The sequence below is a fragment of the Aulonocara stuartgranti genome, assembly GCF_965226115.1.
Source record: "Aulonocara stuartgranti genome assembly, chromosome: 9".
NCBI lineage: Eukaryota > Metazoa > Chordata > Actinopteri > Cichliformes > Cichlidae > Aulonocara > Aulonocara stuartgranti.
In genome coordinates this window covers 10,401,630-10,421,934 of record NC_138960.1, presented here as the reverse complement: position 1 = coordinate 10,421,934, position 20,305 = coordinate 10,401,630, and the positions used below count along the sequence as shown (strand labels likewise).

Here is a 20,305-nt window from a genome sequence, read left to right as displayed (position 1 = left end):
TTATAATGAAGCAGAAGTTTTGAACAAGGAAACTTTGTAACGAAATGCCAACGACCGCCTGTCTGTTTTCAGGGCTGTATTTGAAGCCATGCTCCAATCAGGCAAAGTTTTAAGTGTTGCACATTTCGATGGGTTTCTTTCAGCTGACATAGTTTCCATTTGGGTCATGTGGTGTTAGATACCCCAGCGTGTGGTCATAGGGTGAAGAGCCCGGACGATTAGTGGGATTTTAGGTGTGGTGTAAAAATGACGCTGCAACTTTAAAAACGTTGTTGCTTTAAGGATTAACGTACAACCATACTTGGGCTGAGTTTGACACTGGTTCTCTTCAGTAATTAAAATAGCTTTAACACATGATAAGATCAAATGTCAGCTACACTGTGACAGTCGAGGGGCCACACTCAGATATATTTATTCGCTTGTTCTCTTTGTGTGATAAGAGTTTCCATCTGAATTTAACCCCTGTGTGGGGCTGATCTTTCATTTCATTTTATTTCAAGCTCAGATTCTTTGCCTTTGGCACATTTTCTGTGACGAGACTTCAAACCATTCCCACCGTCCTTATTAATCAACATGGTGAAGTGATTCTTCGCAAGGTGATGGGATAGGAAGAGTTTCAGAAAATGAGGCCTTTTGTCTTTATTGGAGAGGTCAGTGCAGACAGGACGGATGGGGGGAAGGCGAGGGGGGAATGACACACAGGAAACGGTGTTGGTCAGACCCAAAGACAGGCGTGGGCAGTGAGGACTCTCACCTTCAGACTCACTGTCTAATCAGTCTGACAGTGAGTCTGAAGACAGAGCAACCCAACACACGTTACTATGTTCATCATCATCATCATTGTTTATTTATATAGCACTTTAAAAACACACAAGGCTGACCAAACTGCTGAACAATAGAAACATAATAGATACCATAAGAATAATAAATACGATACAATAATAAACATAGCGAAAAACAATAAAATACAAGTCAGTCAACCACTGAGTCAAAAGCCAGTGAATAAAAATGCTTTTTCAATCTGGATTTAAAAACCAGCACTGATGTCGATTGCCTAATGTGAAGAGGAAGATTATTCCAAAGCTTAGGAGCCACGATAGAGAACGCTCGGTCTCCTCTCAGTTTCAGCCGTGATTTGGGGACTGAGAGCAACAGCTGCTCAGCTGACCGGAGCGAACGAGTGGGGACATAGGGCTTCAGCAGGTGCCAGACCATTTAAAGATTTAAAAACCAATAAAAGAACTTGAAAATGAATCCTAAATTCAATTGGAAGCCAGTGCAGGGAGGCCAAGAGTGATGTTATCACTAAGCAGGACATTAAATCAAATTAATGAGACACCAAAACAAGAGCTGGAGCCCAAGACAGCCATGAAGTCACAGTGTACACAAATACACAAGAAACACAGAAACCAGCTGGGTGGATGTGGCTCGGGAACCTTCTGTTACCTTGAACGTCGGTGTTTTGAACGCTGGCTGCTCCAGTCTGCTTGTATTTGTCCAAGATTTCCCCTCATATCTTGGTTATGGTTATTTTTTCTTTTATTAAACTGATCACACTCCTGTTCATGAATAGAAAAAAACCCCATCAGTGTATTTTCACTTAAACAAGCAGCTGTTTTTTTTGCATTAAAGTTATATAAAAATGTAACAGTGCAAATTCCTCGCTGACAGTTTAACCAAAAGGCATTTCCAGTGGAAAGTAGCCGACATATCCTCAGCATAACCATGTATAATATCCACAAAACCTGAGAAGGTTGGAGAGAAGGTAGGCGAACTCTGCTGGGATCTGCGTTTAACAAAGTGTCTAAAGACGAAACAAAGAAATCTTTCTGTAAATGTTCAGATGCACAGACTGGACTGAAAAAGAGTGAAAAAGCAGCTAACGTCCAAAAATAAGAAAACTTTGAAAGAACTCCAAAAAAACCTGGAGAACTTTTGCTCAAAAAACAGTTTTGTTTTTTTTAAATTACAAGGCAATCTGACAAAATGTCATCAAATGAGACTCAAGACTTCTGCAGGTCTCTGCCATGACTCAATTTTTTTTTCTTAACGGCAGAAACAATTGTTCCTTTTTTACTTTGTTTCTATTTTCTCTTCTTGTTTTTATCTGTTGAACAACAAACAACATTCATGCTGATTCACATAATATCCTGTCTCTAATCTCTGGGATTTCCTCGTAGCTCTTTGATGCAAAGAACATCCATCAAACGCTCCAGCTTGTGCTCAACATCATCGTGAACGGTGAAGGTACTCTGACGAGAAAATACTCAGTCGACCTTTTGGTTGATTTGTTAAAGAACCCCAAAATAGCTGATTACCTAACAAGGTATGCAGATAATTCACAGCTCTTTTCCTGAATAGCTGCTTTAAAACTCTGCTGAAAGCCTTTGTCCATTTCCAGGTATCCCCACTTCTCGGCATGTGTGTCTCAAGTGTTAGGACTGCTGCATTGGAAAGACCCAGACCCTGCAGCCAAGGTGAGAGACGACAAATATGATAACCCACACCAGCTGTGCTTAACTCTGTAAGTTCCCAGTATTCCCTGAAACCATCACGTGTGACACAGTTTACATCAGACGTGATGCAGCTGACGTCAACACTGACCTTCTTGTGGTAACAGAGACTTAAAAAAATAATAATAAAGCAACAAAGTGGGTCGCTCTTTGACAGTAAATTCCAGTGCGGTCCGCTCCAATCTCCTCAGGCTGACTCTCTTCTAGGCTCTCCTGACTGTTCCCTTTACATGCTGATGATGTGTCTTGTAAATCTGGATCCCTTTCCAGCAGGACGCTCCTCTTTTTCAGACAGTACCTCAGCTGCTCTCTCTCCTGACAGTCAGCTGTCCACCTCTGCATGGCCAGTCGAGCCAGCGCCGGCATTTGAGGCAGAGCTCGGAGCAGAGCGGGCAGCCAGGCTGAGCACGGAGCAGAGGTTGAAGGTCGCAAACTGACATCCACGTCTTCCAGAGAGCCCAGACCTCCTGCTGCAAACAGACTGCACCAACCGTTGTCTCCCACCAAGCTGTTGTAGGACAGATCCAGTGCACGGAGTGAGGAGAGACAGCCCCGTCTGCACACGGCAGCTGCACAGAGGAAGAGGACCCATTGATAACTGATCACTTTATGCCTGTTCACTTTACTGTTTTGTTCACAATGTTTCTGATGGAGACAAAAATAACACCGAATAGTTTCATTGTTTTGTTTTATACGACAGCTACAGATGCTGGCAGCATGAAATAAATGAAAGAAATATCAATTTCCTTCAGGCTTTACTTGTCTTAATATACATTTATGCAGCCTAATGATCCACTACAGACCAAAAAAGAAAAAGTATAATGTCATTGTGTGTTAGTTACCCAGATGTTGCATGTCATCAGTGGTGAGCTCGCAGCTGCAAAGACGGAGCTCGCTGACGACTGATGGCTGCAGAGCATCCAGCAGGAGCGCCAAGTGACCGCCAACCACTTTACACCAGGAAATATCCACCGTGCGCAGATAGGACACCGCCAGGGCTGATGCATAAACACAAAGTTTTCACCATTTCAGGCTAGAGGGTGGAAGAGGTATTCGGGGAGAATGACTTGAAGGAAAACTTCTATAAATAAACAAGTGTGTGTGTGTGTGTGTGTGTGTGTTACCCAGAGCAGTGAAGGACTCGTTGCTCATGTAGCAGCTGTTGAATGGCAGCCTCCTCATTTGTGTTGCAGGGAGGGCGGAGACCAGCAGGTGGACCACACCTCCCACTTCCTTATTGGATGACACATCAAGCTCGGTCAGTGCAGTGAGAGAGGGCAGCACCTGGACTGAAAAACAACGAGTCACATGACTGCTGCAGCGAGCATGCGATTAGTGTCCGGCGTGTGAGATTGGTAGCAACTGACTCAGAGCCTCTAGATCATCTCGCGTGAGGCAACACAGGTGGAGGTCGAGTCTCTCCAGGTGTGTGACGTGAGCCAGGTGAAAGGTGAGGCGGCTCAGTCCACCAGCTAGAAGCAGCTTTACAGTATATTAATCAGAACAATGCTGCTCTCTAATGTATCTTGGTAAAGCGCAGAAAAATCTAATGTTTTATATGATACAGTGTGATTTCAGTAACATATCATAATGGAGGCTTCAGCAAGTACTTACGAAGGAAATCTTTCCTCTGCTCTTCAGTTAGTTCATCAAATACCTCCCAAAACATCTGTATGGTGGGGTGGCGGTCATGATATCTCCAACCATAACTTGTGTTCTGAAAACAGTGAAAATGACTGTTATAATCATAGAGTTTGTAAGGTCAGGCATACACTATGTTGCCAAAAGTATTCCCTAACACATCCAAATCATTCAATTAATGTGTTCCAATCACTTCCATGGACACAGGTGTATTAAATCAAGCACCTAGGCATGCAGACTACTTCTACAAACATGTGTGAAAGGACGAGTCGCTCTCAGGAACTGAATGAATTCCAGCATGGTAATGTGATAGGATGCACCAGTGCAACAAGTCCAGTCATGAAATTTCCTCGCTATTAAATATTCCATAGTCAGCTGTTAGTGATATTATAACAAAGTGGAAGTAATTGGAAATGACAGCTAGTCAGCTGATGCTAAGGCTCATAGTGCACTTAAGTCACCAATATCTGCAGTCTGCTGTTGTTACAGATGTCCAAACTTCATTGGTTTCCATGGCTGAGCAGCTGCATCCCAGCCTTACACTGACAAACACAATGCAAAGCGTCAGATGGAGTGATTTAAGCATCTCAACACTGGACTCTAAAGCAGTGGAGATGTGTTTACTGGAGTGACGAATCACACTTCTCTGACTGGCAATCCGATGGATGTGTCAGGGTTTGGTGGTTGCCAGAAGTACTTGTCTGACTGCACTGTGCCAAGTGTAAAGTGTGGGCATGTGTGCACATGGCTGGGCACCAGTGCACAATACAAGGTCCATAAAGACATGGATGAGTGAGTTTGGTGTAGAAGAACTGGACTAGCCTGCACAGAGTCCTGACCTCAACCTGATAGAACATCTTTGGGATGAATTAGAGCAGCAACTGTGAGCCAGGCCTTCTCCTCCAACGTCAGTGTCTGACACCATAAATGCACCTCTGGAAGAATAGTCAAAAAATTCCCATAAACACACCTAAACCTTGTGGAAAGCTTTCCCAGAAGAGTGGAAGCAGTTATAGCTGCGAAGGGTGGGCTGACTATTATATTATACTATCATACAAAAGTCTGGATTAAGACTGAGATGTGACTCAAGGTCATATTTGTGTTAAAGCAGCCGACTGAATGCTTTTGACAGTATGCAGTACACAGTTATTGTGCTACAGGACAGCTGTGAAACTACAGCCTGTGTCTGTTTGGCTGACTCTACCTGTTTGAACTTTTCCCAGTCATGCACGTCCTGGCCGACCAGCACTCCCTGCAGCTCCTCTGGTCGAAACAGCCTCACCAAATCCTGCTCACACACCAGGAAGAAGCCTCGCTTGAACTCCTGGAACAGATTCTCCACTGATGTGTTGAAGGCATGATTCACATAGGCCTCCACAAACTCCTTCCTGTTTAGGAGGGAAAATGTTAAATTAGCAAACATTTCACAGAGACAAAGGTGCTGCAGATGAACCTCACAAACACTTCATGTTTTATATTTACCTCATATTAAGACCTACTAAGGACCTGATTGTTTTTAATTATGTCCTGATACATAAAACCTGAGAGCTCACATAACTGCATATGCTCAGAATAGACAGCACACATGGATACAAATTACTGCCTTGCAGCAGCAATCTTCAGACCATCACTATGAGCTCCATACAAGGTTACACTGTTCCTGTTATTAACAGCAGGGGGCACTATCAGCCACAGACTGGGAGCCAGATATGCTCTGCTGGTGCCTCATTGTTACAGAGGAAAGACTCTATAGTGAGAAACAGCTGAGGGGGAAACACTGATCTGGAAACGTCTGAGTGTTACAGAGGATATACATAGCACTGTGGTTCAGTGTCACACAATCACAAACAAATACAGCAAAGTACTAAAAAGGGTGTTGCCTCCAAAGATTGCTTTTACTGGTTTGGAGCTTAGGAGGCTTAATAACAACAGGCATGAATGAAGACAGATCAGAACAGCTGTTTGATCACAGCATCCAGTACCAACACAATCATCCACACTCAAGAGCCTGTTGGCTTCAGAGTCAGCAGCTGAATGTCTAAAATATCAAATGTCATTTTTGGTCCATCAGCTACAGCATGAACTGCTTAAAGTGAGAAGCAGCCTGAAGCCCGACAGATTCATCTTTCCAGACTGAAAATATCTCAGAGTGAACCGAGTGGTGCGTTTTCAGGGTGATCTCACAAAGTCAAATCCCTTTAATGATGTTCTGTCCTGTCTTCCTCTATCAAAAGCACACAAACACTATAAAACATTGTTTCGGTGCTTTGGGGTTTTGTTTTCTACACAGAGGTATAGCACGACTAGACCCTAAAGGCAGGCTGCTCACCTACAACCAGCTCACGAACATCTTTCCAATGGAGCTCGCTGCCTTTCTCGTGGATGAGGGTCACTGTGATCCTCCGCTGGATCCCCTGCAGCAAACATAACAGGAGCTCAGGATTACAGTGAGCACAGCTAGAGCAACATTACGCTTTAAAAGAAGATATTCAACTGTGTACAAAGGAAGCAGTTACCACTGTGTGAGTAATAAGGAAACAACATGTGCACCAATCCTGTACCTGGTGCAGCAGGTAGGTACCATGACAGGGCAGGCCTCCACTGTGATCCACGATGGCTGGGATGTACCTGTGCATGGAGGGAGGAGGTGACACAACATCCCAACTTATAATATTCTTCCTGGAGATCATTTTTATGGTTCCTTTAAAGCTTGTGCGTGAATATAACACTCCAGATGGATACTCACTCTCCAGTGGGCTCCAGCTCGCTGATCTCAAACCAGACCAGCAGGTCGTACTTGCTGACACACTGACCCAGGTTGGATTTGGTGATGGTGTTCAACTTGGAGGCTGCAACTGGCACACACACACACACACACGCACACACACACACACACACACACACACACACACACACTCAACGTTAACAAGTGGGAATTTTTCTGGATTTAAGAGAAGATGAATAAAAGTGAGCAGTATTTACTACATGCTTTGGGTGACTAAATGGAGGATGGATAGGTGACATGAAAACACTACTGACCCTTTATACTGAGCCAATAGCTCACACACTTCTATTAAATCTGTCTAAAGAGCCAGTAATCACAGAGGATAGATACTGGAAGAAAACTGAAATGTTAGGAGGAACTAAATCACACATTACAACACCAGTGGCAGCACCCTGCTGTCTCACACATCGGGATCACGGTCCTGTTGAAGCGGGATAATTGCTAAAGCTCACAGTTGCATTCCTCTATACTCAATATGATGGAAAAAACTATTTTAACAAACAATTAAAAAATGAACAAGTAAAAGATCTACTATAGCCAAAAGAAGACCATTTACAGACTATAGCCCTGTGAACAAGTATTTGCCTCCTTTCTCATTTCCTATCTTATTCCATATTTGTCACACTTACACCTTTCACATCAATACATTTATAACATTAGACAACAATGTCTAATATTCAACGGCAGTTTTCAAGGGCAAAACGCTATCCAAACATACTTGGTCCTATATGAAAAAGTAATCACACAGAAAACCTGATACCTTGTGTGTCACCTCTGACACCAACAACTGCAGCAAGCGTTTGGTGCTAGAGGTCACATTTGGACTCTGGACCTCTGTGGAGTGTGCACATGATCTCATTACTGTCTAAAAATCCAAGGAGTGCTGAATCATTGAAAAATACACAGTAACAGGTGTGTAGCATCGCTAACTAGGTAGCAACAAGCCTCTAACACAGTGTGTATGCTAGCGGCTAATCTAGCAAACAAATGAACAGAGTGCTTTTAGCTGTTGCACAAGGATAAGATGATAAACTGTGTGTCTTTTTTATAATGACCTGCTTCAATTTACCTTAATCCAAGGAGTGCTCAGTGTGGGTAAATCTGCCATGAGCAGATAAAGTGGATGAGTGGGACTAGGTAGGTGTGCCGAAAACAGGCAACAAAGCTGACGCTGAAGAGTGTGCTGAGAACATAGTGGCGCCGCCAGCAGGTTTCCGGCTAGCAGGAAGACTTTGCAGTAACACCTCCAACATTGGCAGTCCCATTTTGTGAAAGCCAATAAAAAAATAGCTAGGTTTCCATGTGTCATTTGTGTGGAACAATGCTGCACAACAAGCTAAATAGATTTAAAAAAACGAAAAAAATTGTTGAACAACAGAAGATAAATGTCCTTTTTTTCTATTTCCAACTGGCCGGCTGTGTGGTGCGCAGCCTTAAGAGGCCAGCATTCAGACCCCAGAGTTTAACGGCCAAGTTCGAGTCTCTGACGGTCGGTCTGCTATAGCGGGGTAGGCCGAGCGAAAGACGAAGCTCCGGGCTCCTCCTTTTTTTCGTTTCTCTTTTTTTCATTCACATTTATTTACATTTATTTACATTTATTTAGATATCAAGCTGCAAGTAAAAGCTCAGGGAAACACTTTTAAGGCGCCCTTTAAGGTACCCTATATATGTCCTTTCACATCTTATCACTTCATACAGTGCTATGGACCAGTCTACACCTGCTACTTTCTGCACAAGCTTTTATCACACAAGACCCGCTGTTTACAGGTAAGAAACACAGTGTCAGTAATGTTAAAGTGGCTGTGTGGAGTAGCACAACCACTCCTAATATAACACTTTTCACATGCATTTCTACATATTACAGTGTCTTTTACCGTCTTTATGGTGCTAGCTTAAAGTCATGCTGTAAATGTTAGCTTGTAGTCAAACATATTCCGACCATGTTAGGACAGAAATATTGGCTTCTATCATGACTAGTTAACAGAGATGTTAACTGCCCACGCGTTACTGTAATCCGATTACTTTTTTCAAGTAACGTGACACACTGTTTACAGCAACACTGTTTACAGCAACAATACTGCACAACAAGCTAAATAGATTTAAAAAAACGAAAAAAATTGTTGAACAACAGAAGATAAATGTCCTTTTTTTCTATTTCCAACTGGCCGGCTGTGTGGTGCGCAGCGTTAAGAGGCCAGCATTCAGACCCCAGAGTTTAACGGCCAAGTTCGAGTCTCTGACGGTCCGTCTGCTATAGCGGGGTAGGCCGAGCGAAAGACGAAGCTCCGGGCTCCTCCTTTTTCCAGCTTTTTTTTTTTTTCATTCACATTTACACTGAAGCTGTGTTCACATTCATCCTTTAATCATGACAAAACGAATCACACTGAGGTGAGACCTTGACAACAGACAAATCAGAAGCCGACACCAATGATAAGAAAGAAATTCATTTACAGACACGTGAAAAAGCAGTTTAAGGTTCTAGATCTGGATGATTACAACACATCATTATTTATTTAAAGCAACCCAAAATGCACAAATGACTATAACCAAGTACATCCTGTGATTCAGCAGCTGATGGAACCAACTTTAGCAGCAAAAACTTGAGTTAATCATTTTTCATTAGTGTTTCACAGCCAGAGATGGGCAGTAACGCGGGGTAAAGCGTTACTGTAATCCAATTACTTTTTTCAATTAACGAGTAATGTAAGGGGATTACTATTGCAAAAAAGGTAATTAGATTACTGTTACTTTCCCGTAAGCACGCTGCGTTACTGCGTTACTAAAAAATTTTTGGCCAGAGTGCCTCATGACAATAACAGCTGTGTGCAGATCAAGAATGGATAATCTATGGAGGAGTGCAGAGAGAGTATGACCGTGCAGCGTTTAAAGCGTGGAAGTACTGAGCTTACTTTGAGTTTGATTCCGTAAAAAGTGACAAAAACTTTTAGAAACTTCTTTTTACAGCGAAAAAACCCTTAACTTCAGAGCTACTACGGGATTGGAAATTCACAGAGAGACTCGCGGATTCTTCCACAAATTTCTTCTAGTCAGGATGTTGCATATAATTTAATTTTTGCTTGATGCATAAAGTAAAAAGATTCAAACTAATAAAACAAGTTTTAAAAACAGACTTTTCCATTTGATTACATTTTGTATGATGGATGATGCAGAAAAAGTAGAATTGGGCTGAAAGATCTATTGCTTTATTACCTATTCAGGTCATAAATCATGTTTTTAAAAAGTAACTAAGTAATTAATTACTTTTGAAAATAAGTAATCAGTAAAGTAAGGGGATTACTTTTTAGGGGAAGTAATCAGTAATTAGTTACTGATTACTTTTATTCAAGTAACTTGACCAACACTGCTAGTTAAGTTACTACCATAGTTAATCCAGTTACGGGTAACATGATAGTGCTAACCCATAACCCTGAACTCTGTAATACTGTAAATGATGAGTGATTTAAGTTAACACTAAACATTCAACAGTGTCTCCTGAACATTTATAATCAGGTGTGAGTCTGGCTGCATTGACTTTTGAAGATGCAAATTTAGCATGATGGCTGATGGTGCTGTGTAAGCTTCTACTTACCTTCTACACTGTGTTTAACACACATTTCAGAATAGCAAAGAGGAGCACTGTTGCTTCATCCTTAATACTTTAGAGGAGAACTGGACTGCAGATCAAAAGGTCCTTAATAGCTTTTTGTCCTCCCCGACCCTCAAAGCCAAACCAGCCATGAGAGCTGATGGGACAGGATTTGTAAAAGTGACATTATCAGAAAGAAAGGGGAGCAAGAATACTTGATATTTGCATTCTTTAGAGAAAAGTATTTGAAAAGGCTGTCTGCTGTTTTGGATTGATGTCGTTCTCCGGAGGCTCAAAGAAGTAGGGCAGTGTCACGGTCCTTTTGGCAGCAGAAAGCTGCTGAGTGCTGGAAAGAAGCACGGCCACACCAGCTGAAATGTCTCACTGACACAGAAGCTGTTGGCCATCCTCTGTGTTGCCACTGTCTTCACCCTGCTGTTATTAAGTGTCAATAACATACATTTCTATGGAGCTAAGCTTGATGAGCGATGCCTTGTTGGCTGACATTTATGTCTTTGAGCGTGTGAGAAGTTTAATAATTATAAAACCACATGAGTTTGACAAATGTCCTTTTAACCGTCAGCTCATAGTGAAGCACACTGAGCCACCCGGAGCTATAATATCAAAATAGAAGCTGCTACCTTTGTCAAGAGTGGCTGGATCTGAGTGCATACTACTTTCAGTTATTCAAATTTTGCTGAATTTGTTCAAAGTCCTGTCTATGTGCAGAGAGTGTCTTCCAGAGGAATGGTTCTGTGGGGATTGTGATGTTCTACATCACGAACATCAGCCACTCCACAGCAGAGAAAGTGTTATTGATGTTTTTAAAGCCATTCCTCCAACCACATGTATTATTAGAGTGGACGGTCAAAATTGCACAAGATATTTCCTCATGAGATTCACTCAATTTTGGTTTTCATATGTGTCTACAGCCAGTTAGAAAGAATCTATTTAAGTGGTTTTCTCTTTCTTGGTAGCTCGCATTCTGCCAACAGTAAAGCTTTGAAACTGCTCCTGTGGGTTGCGTAAACTTCACAGTATCAGCAGGAAAAATCGTGATTTTAATCGACATTAATAGTAAACAGCAACCTGCTATTTAGGTTTCTGTGATGGATTTGAACATAGTGTGATGGAGCATGTTTTCTGCCCTTGCTGTACAATCAGAACATGGTATTGCTTTAACAGAAGTCATCTGTGAAGGCAGTGGTGTATTATTCATGTTGTTTCTTTTTCTTTTTGGTCCAAGGACGTTATGATGTGCACCAGGCGATACACAGATGTCAAACATGGCAGCAGCAGTGCAGCCCTGATTTAAAGGACCTGGTTAGGAGTGGATATTGGCCAGCATCTGTCAACATGTCTACTCTTTACACTTTAGACCTCTTGAGCTCCTTCCTGGAACTAAAAGTATTTTCTCCATGATTCTCCAGGGAAGCTTTTGCAAAACTGTTGGAGCGTGGTACTACAGTGGCTTGCAAAAGTATTCGGCCCCCTTGAACTTTTCCACATTTTGTCACATTACAGCCACAAACATGAATCAATTTTATTGGACTTCCACGTGAAAGACCAACACAAAGTGGTGCACACGTGAGAAGTGGAAGGAAAATCATACATGATTCCAAACATTTTTTACAAATAAATAACTGCAAAGTGGGGTGTGCGTAATTATTCAGCCCCCTGACTCAATACTTTGTAGAACCACCTTTTGCTGCAGTTACAGCTGCCAGTCTTTTAGGGTCTGTCTCTACCAGCTTTGCACATCTAGAGACTGAAATCTTTGCCCATTCTTCTTTGCAAAACAGCTCCAGCTCAGTCAGATTAGATGGACAGCGTTTGTGAACAGCAGTTTCAGATCTTGCCACAGATCTGAGGGGGGCGAATACTTTTGCAAGCAACTGCAAGTGTGGGGGAAGGCTGAGTGAAGTATTTCTTTGATATTGTTTTTCAATAAGCAGATGCAAATATTTACTCCTCTGTTATGTTTCTGTACATACAGACTGGGCGTGCCAAAAGCGATGCACTGCAGCACAGCTTTCTGGATGAGGAAGAGCAGCTGTGCTGTGATGTCAGCTTCAGCTGCCCAGCATGCACACCTGAAATGTTGGCGGTTTCAGTTGATGGTAACAGAAAGCTATATCACTTTCAGCAAAAAGAAAGGTGCTCATTGTTGATGTTCTTTGTGTTTGTGTTTTTATGCACATACTTAAAAAAGCCTTCCATGGTTAGACTTTATTGTTTCTCTGATGTTGCTCTGATGACCGTGACTTTTTTGATGCCGTTTTTTTGTTGAAACCAACTGTTGTCACCCTCTGCTGCTCAGTGTGCTGGCTGTTTTCTCGGGAATCTCAACCACAAGAAAGTTTATACGAACGAAGCTAAAAAACCTGTGACAGTTTGTGAAACGTCATTAGCAGCAGTGAAATAAGTTAGTTAGTGAAATGATAGAGGCTATTTTATGCTGGAAAAATTCTTCCAGCACAAAGTGGCCCAATAAACGGAATTTTTTAATACAGAAATACATCTAATGATAAAAAGCAGAGAATTCATTGTCTGTTTTCCATTGCAGAGCTGGGATGCTCGTCTCCTCATGGAGCGCTCTCGAGCTGTGAAGTGTCCAGATATCAGCGCTCACCTGGCTGGTACCAAGAAGGTTCAGCAAGTGCTCCCCAGACCTGGAGTCCTGGACAGATTCTTCCCAGACCAGCCTCAAGCTGTGCAGCAGATCCGAGCGACATTGGCTGACCTCTACACTCTAGACATGGTGAGACAAAGGGCACGGTTTGTTCATTGTTTGGAAAATTTGGCATTAGATAATCCTCACCTGGGTGTTGCTGTTCAGTGTAAGCAATATCATTTGCATTTTATTCCTCTGATTTATTTCTCTGTGGTTGCGCTGGTCTACAGGGTCCAGAGAGGGACAAAACAGTATCAGTGGCCTTGTCAGCAGCAGAACGGTTTGTCTTGAAGTCTCAGCGAGAAGGAGGAGGTACAGCGGGCGGGGGGATAGAAGCATCTTTAAACATGTTGAAAACTTCTGTTTGTTGCTCACCATTTGTTAAACTAGGGAAGTTTAAGCAGTGCATGTGTGGATCTGCACACACATGCAGCATTTTCTTGCATTCCATGTATGAGCTAGCCTCAGTCAAAACAGTGACGACACATACATGACTGCCTGCTGTTTTGCATTACTGTGTATCTACTGTGATTCATGCATGCTGTACTGTGACTGAGATAATAGTGTATATGAGACACACTTGACAACAACATTGATCAGGATGTGAAAAAGCTACCAGATACAAGTTGTCAGCAGGTTATGGCTGACTAACCACCCTGCCTTACATCACTCTGGGCTAATACTGTAAAAAGCAATCATTAGTTTTCTTTGTAATATCAGATCATTTGTTTTGATAAATACAAAGTCCAGTATCAGGGTTCATATGAGCTATTTTAGCAGTAATTTTACACTCCACTATGATAGTGTTTAGCTGTTACTCATGTTAGCAAGGAAGCTCGGGTTTGTAATTCATTCTTAATTTAGCCACGCTGCATGAATTTGGATGATACGATTTTTGAAAATGGCAGTTTCATTTATGGGGCGTTTATAAAATGGTATTTCTTAGGCTGGCTTTTAAGGAAGGAGAAAAGGTATGTATCAGTTGGCTGGGAAGAAAGATGGAGGTGGAAAGGATGTGCAAGCTATGGGACAAAGTTGCTGAGAGCACAACAGATTGTCTGGAGAGAAGGTGAAGGAAAGTCAGCTGAAGCAAGACAGTTTGTGGAGTTTGTGTTGGACTGTATGTTATGCTGGGAGCCTGGGGATTAGTGCACTTTGATTCCAAGTTAATACTAACTAGTGTTTCTCACTGGTTTTTGGGTGGTGGAGTAAAAGGGATTGGTTGGTGGCTTTTTCTAATGTTAGCCTTTTCTTGGTTTTCTTACAGGCAGGGTAAAGACATGGTGATGAATGAGTGTGTGGGCCGTCTGCTGAGGACCAAGAGCTCAGGACAGTCAGACGGGGGCGTCGCAGCAGGAGTCACCGTGCTCGACAATCCTCTGCTGTCCTGAGATGTCACACTCCTGCCTGCACATACAAACCACACTGAAGTCAAAGTTCCACCTGCACCTCCACCTGTTCTTGCAACAGCATGAAAACTGACAGAGGTGAGACAGCAGAAAAGTTCTTGTCTATTTTTTTTTTTTCACTAAGTTAAGGAATTAAGTTAAGAAGAGTGATTAAATAAATAGTTTCTTGCATTTTTGATTTAATGATTGTGTTTAGGATTATTTCAGAAACATGTTTAGAGGATCTTTGTAAGCCTGTATTTACTTTAAAAGAAGGGAAGCACTTCTTCATCCTACAGAAAAGGTGACACATTACAGATGAGTTCATAAAAAGTGTCTCTGTCACTCTTTCAAGGCTCTGTCACTTTTTCTTTTGTACTGGAACAGCATGGTAAAGTAGGCCTAGGCTGCCATCTTGTGGCAGTGTGTTGTTACTACAACATATGAAATTGTGTTTCTATTGGAAATATAATTCAGCGCCACTGAGCCGTTCTCTCAGTTACAAACTGAACCTGTTTTGTAGACGTATAAATCACTAAGTACAGTGAAGCTTTTGGTTTTGTAAAAGTGTTTCTTATTCTAAATGCATGTTGATTTTTATCAGGGTGAAGAGCAGTTAGCAGTGCATTCATGGACATCTTTAAACTATTAATTGAAGAATCTTTGGTCATGATGGCATGAACTAGAAGCGTGAGCTCCAGGTGAGACTGCACAGAACAACAAGTGTCCTTAAACTGCATCAACTGATGACATCTTACAATTTTATTCCACTGTGTGTTTTTATCATTGAATGTTTCTGTCTTTGTGTACATGTAACGCAGACACTAAAGCTGAGCCAGAACTTCATGCTGAAGAGAAGGATTCTTTTAAAATGCATGGGGGAGCAAGCGAGTCAGATACCAAGGGCACAAAGATGAAGCAGGTCTGATCGGAAACCGTTTATTTCCAGGCCAGGGAGCACAAATAAAAACACCCTTAAAAGGTTCCCTCCTGCTCAACCGCGTCACTCCCTACGGAGAGAAGATCTACATGACCTTATCTGCGTATCTGGAGGTCAGCCGCTGCTCCGCCGTGTTGTACCTGTTTGTACGTGTTTTTAAGTCTCTTGATGTCATCGTGTCTAACACACACCCTTTATCTCCTCTCTGCAGCTGGACCATTGCATCCAGCCTGCCATTATCACCAAAGACATCTGCACGGTCTTTTACTCCCGAGACGCCAAGATTTCCCCACCCCGTTCTCTCAAGAACCTCTTTGGGACTGGATACTCCAAAACTCCTGACTGGTAAATCTGGGCTGCTGCACTGTGGCCATCTCTGTTTCACAATCAAAGATATCTGCCCTGTTACAAAGTTTCCTTGTTCAAAACTTCTGCTTCAATATAGCAACCGAGTGACTGGGATCTACGAGCTGAGCTTGTGTAAGATGTCTGACACTGGAAGCCCAGGTGAGCGGCCATGAAACATGTTTAAAGAACGGCAGCTGTTTTATCATAATTCTGTGGAGAGCTTCATCCTAATGAGGGCTCATGTCCTGAGCAGGGATGCAGAGGAGGAGGAGGAAGGTGCTGGACACATCAGTGGCTTATGTGCGTGGAGAGGAGAACCTGGCCGGCTGGAGGCCCAGAGGAGATAGCCTCATCCTAGAGCACCAGTGGGAGCTGGAGAAGATGGAGCAGCTGCAGGAGGTGGGGCCTTAAAAGATTCATAAAGAAATAAATCTGTTTAATATCATAGAGGGAAAAATGACTTTTCAACTCAAAGACCAAAGTGCTATTCTAAAAAGTTTTTTCTTAGAGTACAGACTTTACATGACTAACCTCCCCTCTTCTCCCCACCTCACATTCGCCCCCATCTTTCGTCCAGGTGGAAAAGACCCGTCACCTTCTGGGAGAGGCGGCTCCCGTGGGAACAGCTCCCACCACCAAGTCCCTGAGTGAGTCTCTGTCCCCCAGCGTGAGCTCCGGCACTCTGTCCACGTCCACCTCCGTCTCCTCGCAGATCTCCAGCACCACCTTTGAAAGCGTGAGAAGGAGCTGGCCACCAAGGTGAGAAAAACGTGGGCTTAGTGGGCGTTCTTGTTGCTGCCTTCTTCCTTCTCTGCTCGGAGCTGATCGGTCTTGTTCCTGTTGTGTTGTAGTGCCTGCGCCTTCTGACACACACCTTCAATACTGAATACAAGCAGCTGGTGAACAGCATCAGTGACTGCAAGGTGAGAAATAATACAAAGAAATAAAAAAATAGCCTTTCTGTGTCACATCAGGGAGTTCCTATATTGACGTCTACCTCATCCTGCTGTTGTTTCACTTCAGCTTTCTCTCATCTCACCGATCGGACGTGATCCATCCGTGACGAGCTTCAGCAGTGCCACCCTCACCCCTTCCTCTACCTGCCCCTCTCTCTCGGACTCGTGCTGTGGCTCCATGGGCCAGAAGTAAACATATTTTTAGGAACATTGACCTCGATCTGCAAACGGTTATTGACAGGTTATCTATTTGATTCTAACTTGGTGTGATTTGTGTTAAAGGACCCCTGAGAACAGCTCACGTGCCTCCAGTCCCTCCTGCTCAGACTGTGAAAACTTCCCGATGGTTCCCACTCTGGAGACCTCCTACCTTGCGCGGGCTGCAAAGAACGAGTTCCTGAACTTGGTGCCTGATATTGAAGAAATGCGACCAGGGTGAGTAATGCCATATTAACCCAAATACTGTCACTATGACATGTGTCTCACAGACCAAATGTAAGTCGACACTCATGTTCTCTAGTTCAAGCAGAAATGATGTGGATCGATTCAAATTCCTGAGCCTGGATGATTTCAGCTGGAAACAAACCAACTCTGCTTCTTCCTCAGATAATTCAATTCAATTCAATTTTATTTATATAGCGCCAAATCACAACAAAAGTCGCCTCAAGGCGCTTCATAGATACAGAGAAAAACCCAACAATCATATGACCCCCTATGAGCAAGCACTTTGGCGACAGTGGGAAGGAAAAACTCCCTTTTAACAGGAAGAAACCTCCAGCAGAACCAGGCTCAGGGAGGGGCGGGGCCATCTGCTGCGACCGGTTGGGGTGAGAGAAGGAAAACAGGATAAAAGACCTGCTGTGGAAGAGAGACAGAGGTTAATAACAGATATGATTCAATGCAGAGACGTCTATTAACTCATACTGAGTGAGAAAGGAGACTGGAAAGGAAAAACTCAATGCATCATGGGAATCCCCAGCAGGCTACATCTATTGCAGCATAACTAAGGGAGGATTCAGGGTCACCTGGTCCAGCCCTAAATATATGCTTTACCAAAGAGGAAAGTTTTAAGCCTAATCTTGAAATCTTGTCTTCTGAATCCAAACTGGAAGCTGGTTCCACAGAAGAGGGGCCTGAAAACTGAATGTGTTCACTGACCGGTGTTGCCAGCTTTGGTGGCTCGTCTCCCGCTCGAAGAGGACCAAAAAGAGAACAATACAGTGTTCAGCTGCCTGGCTGTGCTCTACACACACAGCCCTGCCTTGGTACAGTAAAAACCACATTTACATTTGTTTACATTTCCAATGTAGAGGATGAGTTTAGATCACTGTGGTCCAAGCTTGTCGTCAGTTATAGAAACTGGATGTTGCACAGGAAAGTGTTTCCTTACATTTATTTTGTGTTGACAGAAGTCTTTGATTCATATTGATTATTAAAGAGCAGCTGTTCACATGTTTAGAAAGATGCTTTGAAAGGAAAAACTTCCAACCAATCATTTCTTTTATTAAATGTTAAATCAGTTATTCTTACAATCCAACACATGCAGAAACTTTGACATGCTCTGATGTAAATCTTGAATTACTTCACATTGTGCATTTTGTCCCTAAATTTTAAAAATATTTTTAATTACACTTTTTTCTTAAATGTTTTTATTTTATTTTTTTTATCTCTTTCAGGTCGTGAATTTAATGAAACCCATAGTTGCTGCTTCCAGTCATGTCGTGGGCAACAAGGATGTTGATAAAGGTGAAGATTTCTATGGCCACATGCAGAATAACTCATCAGATTGCATGTTAAAATTCCTTTGAATGAACCCTCATGACTCAGAGCTTCATATCTAATGTCTCTTAGCATCGTGCACAGCACTCTCATCAGTATTTGGTTCTTTTGTAGTGATCTGTCTCCAGTGTTGACCTCTAACTCTCAGTTTGTTTCTCCTCCACAGAAAGCCAGAACATTTCAGTAGCACTCATGAGAAAGTTTGCCCAGAACCACAGTGCTGAGGTCCAAGCAGCTGTGACCTCACTTCCTGCACAGCAGAGACCCTTGTTAACGTGCATGCCGTGTTTACTTTTTCTTATGTTAGGAGTTCGGGTTCACCATCCTGTGTTCTGTATTTTGATTTCCTGCTTCACTATAAATCGCTGCTGCTGTTCTTTACGCGGTTTGGACACACTTCTTGCTTTGTTCTCAAGAGTGTGAAGTAATGGATTTAATCTGCTAAGGAGAGTTTTTCATTCCCATTGCTCTTTGGGAGTCAGCGGGCTTTAACCTGTGGAGAAAAGCGTGTGCTCTTGCTCCTTCAAACGGTTTTCTTCAGAGATTTCTCACTGTTTGTACACATGCTGAGTGGCTAGTTTTGAAAACACTTACTTTACCTTTACTACTCTGCTCAGAAATGCAACCTGTGACCTTACACAGCCCAAAAACTTATCCTAAAACATAAATTAACAAGGACAGAAGCTTTTTACAAATGCTTCAACAGTGTAATTCTAACAAGGTATGCAATACATCTAATGTCAGTTCAGAGGTATGAAGTGATGACACTTTGACATCACTGAATAAAAGCAGTCTTGTCATAATAAGCTTTGCTGTGGACAGTTGGCGCGTTCATGTTAAACTTTTTCTTACAAATAAAAAAGGTAATCAGATGTTAAGTTTGTTCAGTTTTAGTTGTTCTCATCGTGTTGCTCCTCAGATCTCCCGTTGTCCCTGAGCCTGACTAAAGCCCGGCAGCTTGTTTTCAGGGCATGGCAATACAGATATGAGCTAAATGTGACACAGCAAAGAAAAATCAGAATCAAGAAACCCTGAGCTGACTTTCATGGCTGCAGACGTGACATTAAGAGCCTCACAGATCAAAAAAGTATGGGATTTAAACTGCTTCTAGACCTGCACACGTCTGTTTCCAGGGCAGGATATCCATTCCAGTGCAGCAGAAGGAGCGGTCAGTGTGGACCTCGGTGCTGTACAGGACCTCCTGGAGCTGCTTGTCTCCTGGCATCTGGGCTTTCACTCGTATCTGAAGGACAAAATAGGAAAATCAAGTTGCTCTCACTGTCACCTGATTTCCACAGACTGCCATCTGACCACATCCCTGCAGTTGGATCCCACCGCCGTACCTCTAGGATGGGTCTTCTTGGTGTCAACCCAAACCACCCTCTCCTTCAGCTCTGAGCTGAATATATACACATGATTGCTTCTTAAAAAACAAACAAAAACAAAAAAACGTCCCCACACGGAGTGAGACTCAGTCTTGGATGCCCAGATCAGCCAGTGTGGTGTCCAAGAAAGGGAAGGGTTGGTTTGCCAAGTTGGGCTGTACCTCGATGGGCAGTGTCACCAACATGGGGATATCCTGCTCCAGTCTGACGTGCAACATCTTGTTGTGGGACCCCGGGAGCTTCCTGTCTGCCGATCCGCCTCTCCGTCGGCCTGCTCCACAGTCGCCGCCTCCTCCAGAGAGCGTTTTGT

At 42.9% G+C, this 20,305-nt stretch overlaps 3 protein-coding genes and 1 long non-coding RNA gene across 12 annotated transcripts in view; 2 read left to right on the top strand and 2 right to left on the bottom strand.

Moving 5' to 3' along the window:
* Positions 1 to 2,476: 2,476 nt before the first annotated feature.
* Positions 2,477 to 8,115, bottom strand: LOC309714664 (leucine-rich repeat-containing protein 31-like). The gene is made up of 9 exons (XM_082547251.1): positions 8,009 to 8,115; positions 6,901 to 7,009; positions 6,716 to 6,782; positions 6,484 to 6,568; positions 5,359 to 5,542; positions 4,994 to 5,089; positions 4,128 to 4,230; positions 3,356 to 3,511; positions 2,477 to 3,082 (listed from the first exon to the last, which is right to left on the bottom strand). The coding sequence occupies exons 6-9, from the start codon at positions 5,009 to 5,011 to the stop codon at positions 2,625 to 2,627; spliced, it is 735 nt and encodes a 244-aa protein (XP_082403377.1). The 5' UTR covers positions 5,012 to 5,089; positions 5,359 to 5,542; positions 6,484 to 6,568; positions 6,716 to 6,782; positions 6,901 to 7,009; positions 8,009 to 8,115; the 3' UTR covers positions 2,477 to 2,624.
* Positions 8,116 to 8,257: 142 nt separating this feature from the next.
* On the top strand, positions 8,258 to 17,002 carry LOC309714673 (kinesin-like protein KIF1B). 8 transcript variants are annotated; one of them, XM_082547273.1, is made up of 13 exons: positions 8,258 to 8,706; positions 11,772 to 11,932; positions 12,522 to 12,645; positions 13,092 to 13,286; positions 13,430 to 13,511; positions 14,467 to 14,686; positions 15,192 to 15,288; positions 15,409 to 15,640; positions 15,739 to 15,872; positions 15,973 to 16,034; positions 16,129 to 16,274; positions 16,453 to 16,634; positions 16,727 to 17,002. In XM_082547273.1, the coding sequence occupies exons 8-13, from the start codon at positions 15,617 to 15,619 to the stop codon at positions 16,740 to 16,742; spliced, it is 564 nt and encodes a 187-aa protein (XP_082403399.1). In that variant the 5' UTR covers positions 8,258 to 8,706; positions 11,772 to 11,932; positions 12,522 to 12,645; positions 13,092 to 13,286; positions 13,430 to 13,511; positions 14,467 to 14,686; positions 15,192 to 15,288; positions 15,409 to 15,616; the 3' UTR covers positions 16,743 to 17,002. The 8 variants fall into 8 exon arrangements, 6 of the variants coding, with proteins under 6 accessions (XP_082403399.1, XP_082403401.1, XP_082403402.1 ...); XM_082547275.1 differs by lacking the exon at positions 11,772 to 11,932; XR_014278977.1 differs by lacking the exons at positions 8,258 to 8,706; positions 11,772 to 11,932 and having other exon boundaries at positions 12,566 to 12,645; positions 16,727 to 16,798; positions 16,899 to 17,002.
* A 2-nt stretch (positions 17,003 to 17,004) lies between these two features.
* On the top strand, positions 17,005 to 19,561 carry LOC309714691. 2 transcript variants are annotated; one of them, XR_014278986.1, is made up of 4 exons: positions 17,005 to 17,266; positions 17,944 to 18,096; positions 18,508 to 18,577; positions 18,777 to 19,561. It is a non-coding gene; the product is annotated as an uncharacterized lncRNA (long non-coding RNA). The 2 variants fall into 2 exon arrangements; XR_014278987.1 differs by having other exon boundaries at positions 17,005 to 17,708.
* Positions 19,562 to 19,744: 183 nt separating this feature from the next.
* LOC309714660 (kinesin-like protein KIF1B) overlaps positions 19,745 to 20,305 on the bottom strand; it is a gene marked incomplete at its 3' end in the record, with an annotated part of 91,592 nt that continues 91,031 nt past the window's right edge. The window contains exon 19 of the mRNA XM_082547247.1: positions 19,745 to 19,895. The remainder of the gene's footprint in view (positions 19,896 to 20,305) is intronic.

Excerpts from the sequence above, each read along its gene's own strand:
- LOC309714664 (XM_082547251.1), bottom strand. Across the intron at positions 3,512-4,127 it reads GCAGAGGAAAGATTTCCTTC|CCCTGGCGGTGTCCTATCTG; the intron begins GTAAGTACTTGC and ends TTTATGCATCAG. Across the intron at positions 3,083-3,355 it reads TGATGACATGCAACATCTGG|CTGCCGTGTGCAGACGGGGC; the intron begins GTAACTAACACA and ends TCCTCTGTGCAG.
- LOC309714673 (XM_082547276.1), top strand. The coding sequence starts at position 15,617 with ATGACCTTATCTGCGTATCTGGAG. Across the intron at positions 15,641-15,738 it reads CCTTATCTGCGTATCTGGAG|CTGGACCATTGCATCCAGCC; the intron begins GTCAGCCGCTGC and ends TCCTCTCTGCAG. Across the intron at positions 16,035-16,128 it reads GTCTGACACTGGAAGCCCAG|GGATGCAGAGGAGGAGGAGG; the intron begins GTGAGCGGCCAT and ends TGTCCTGAGCAG.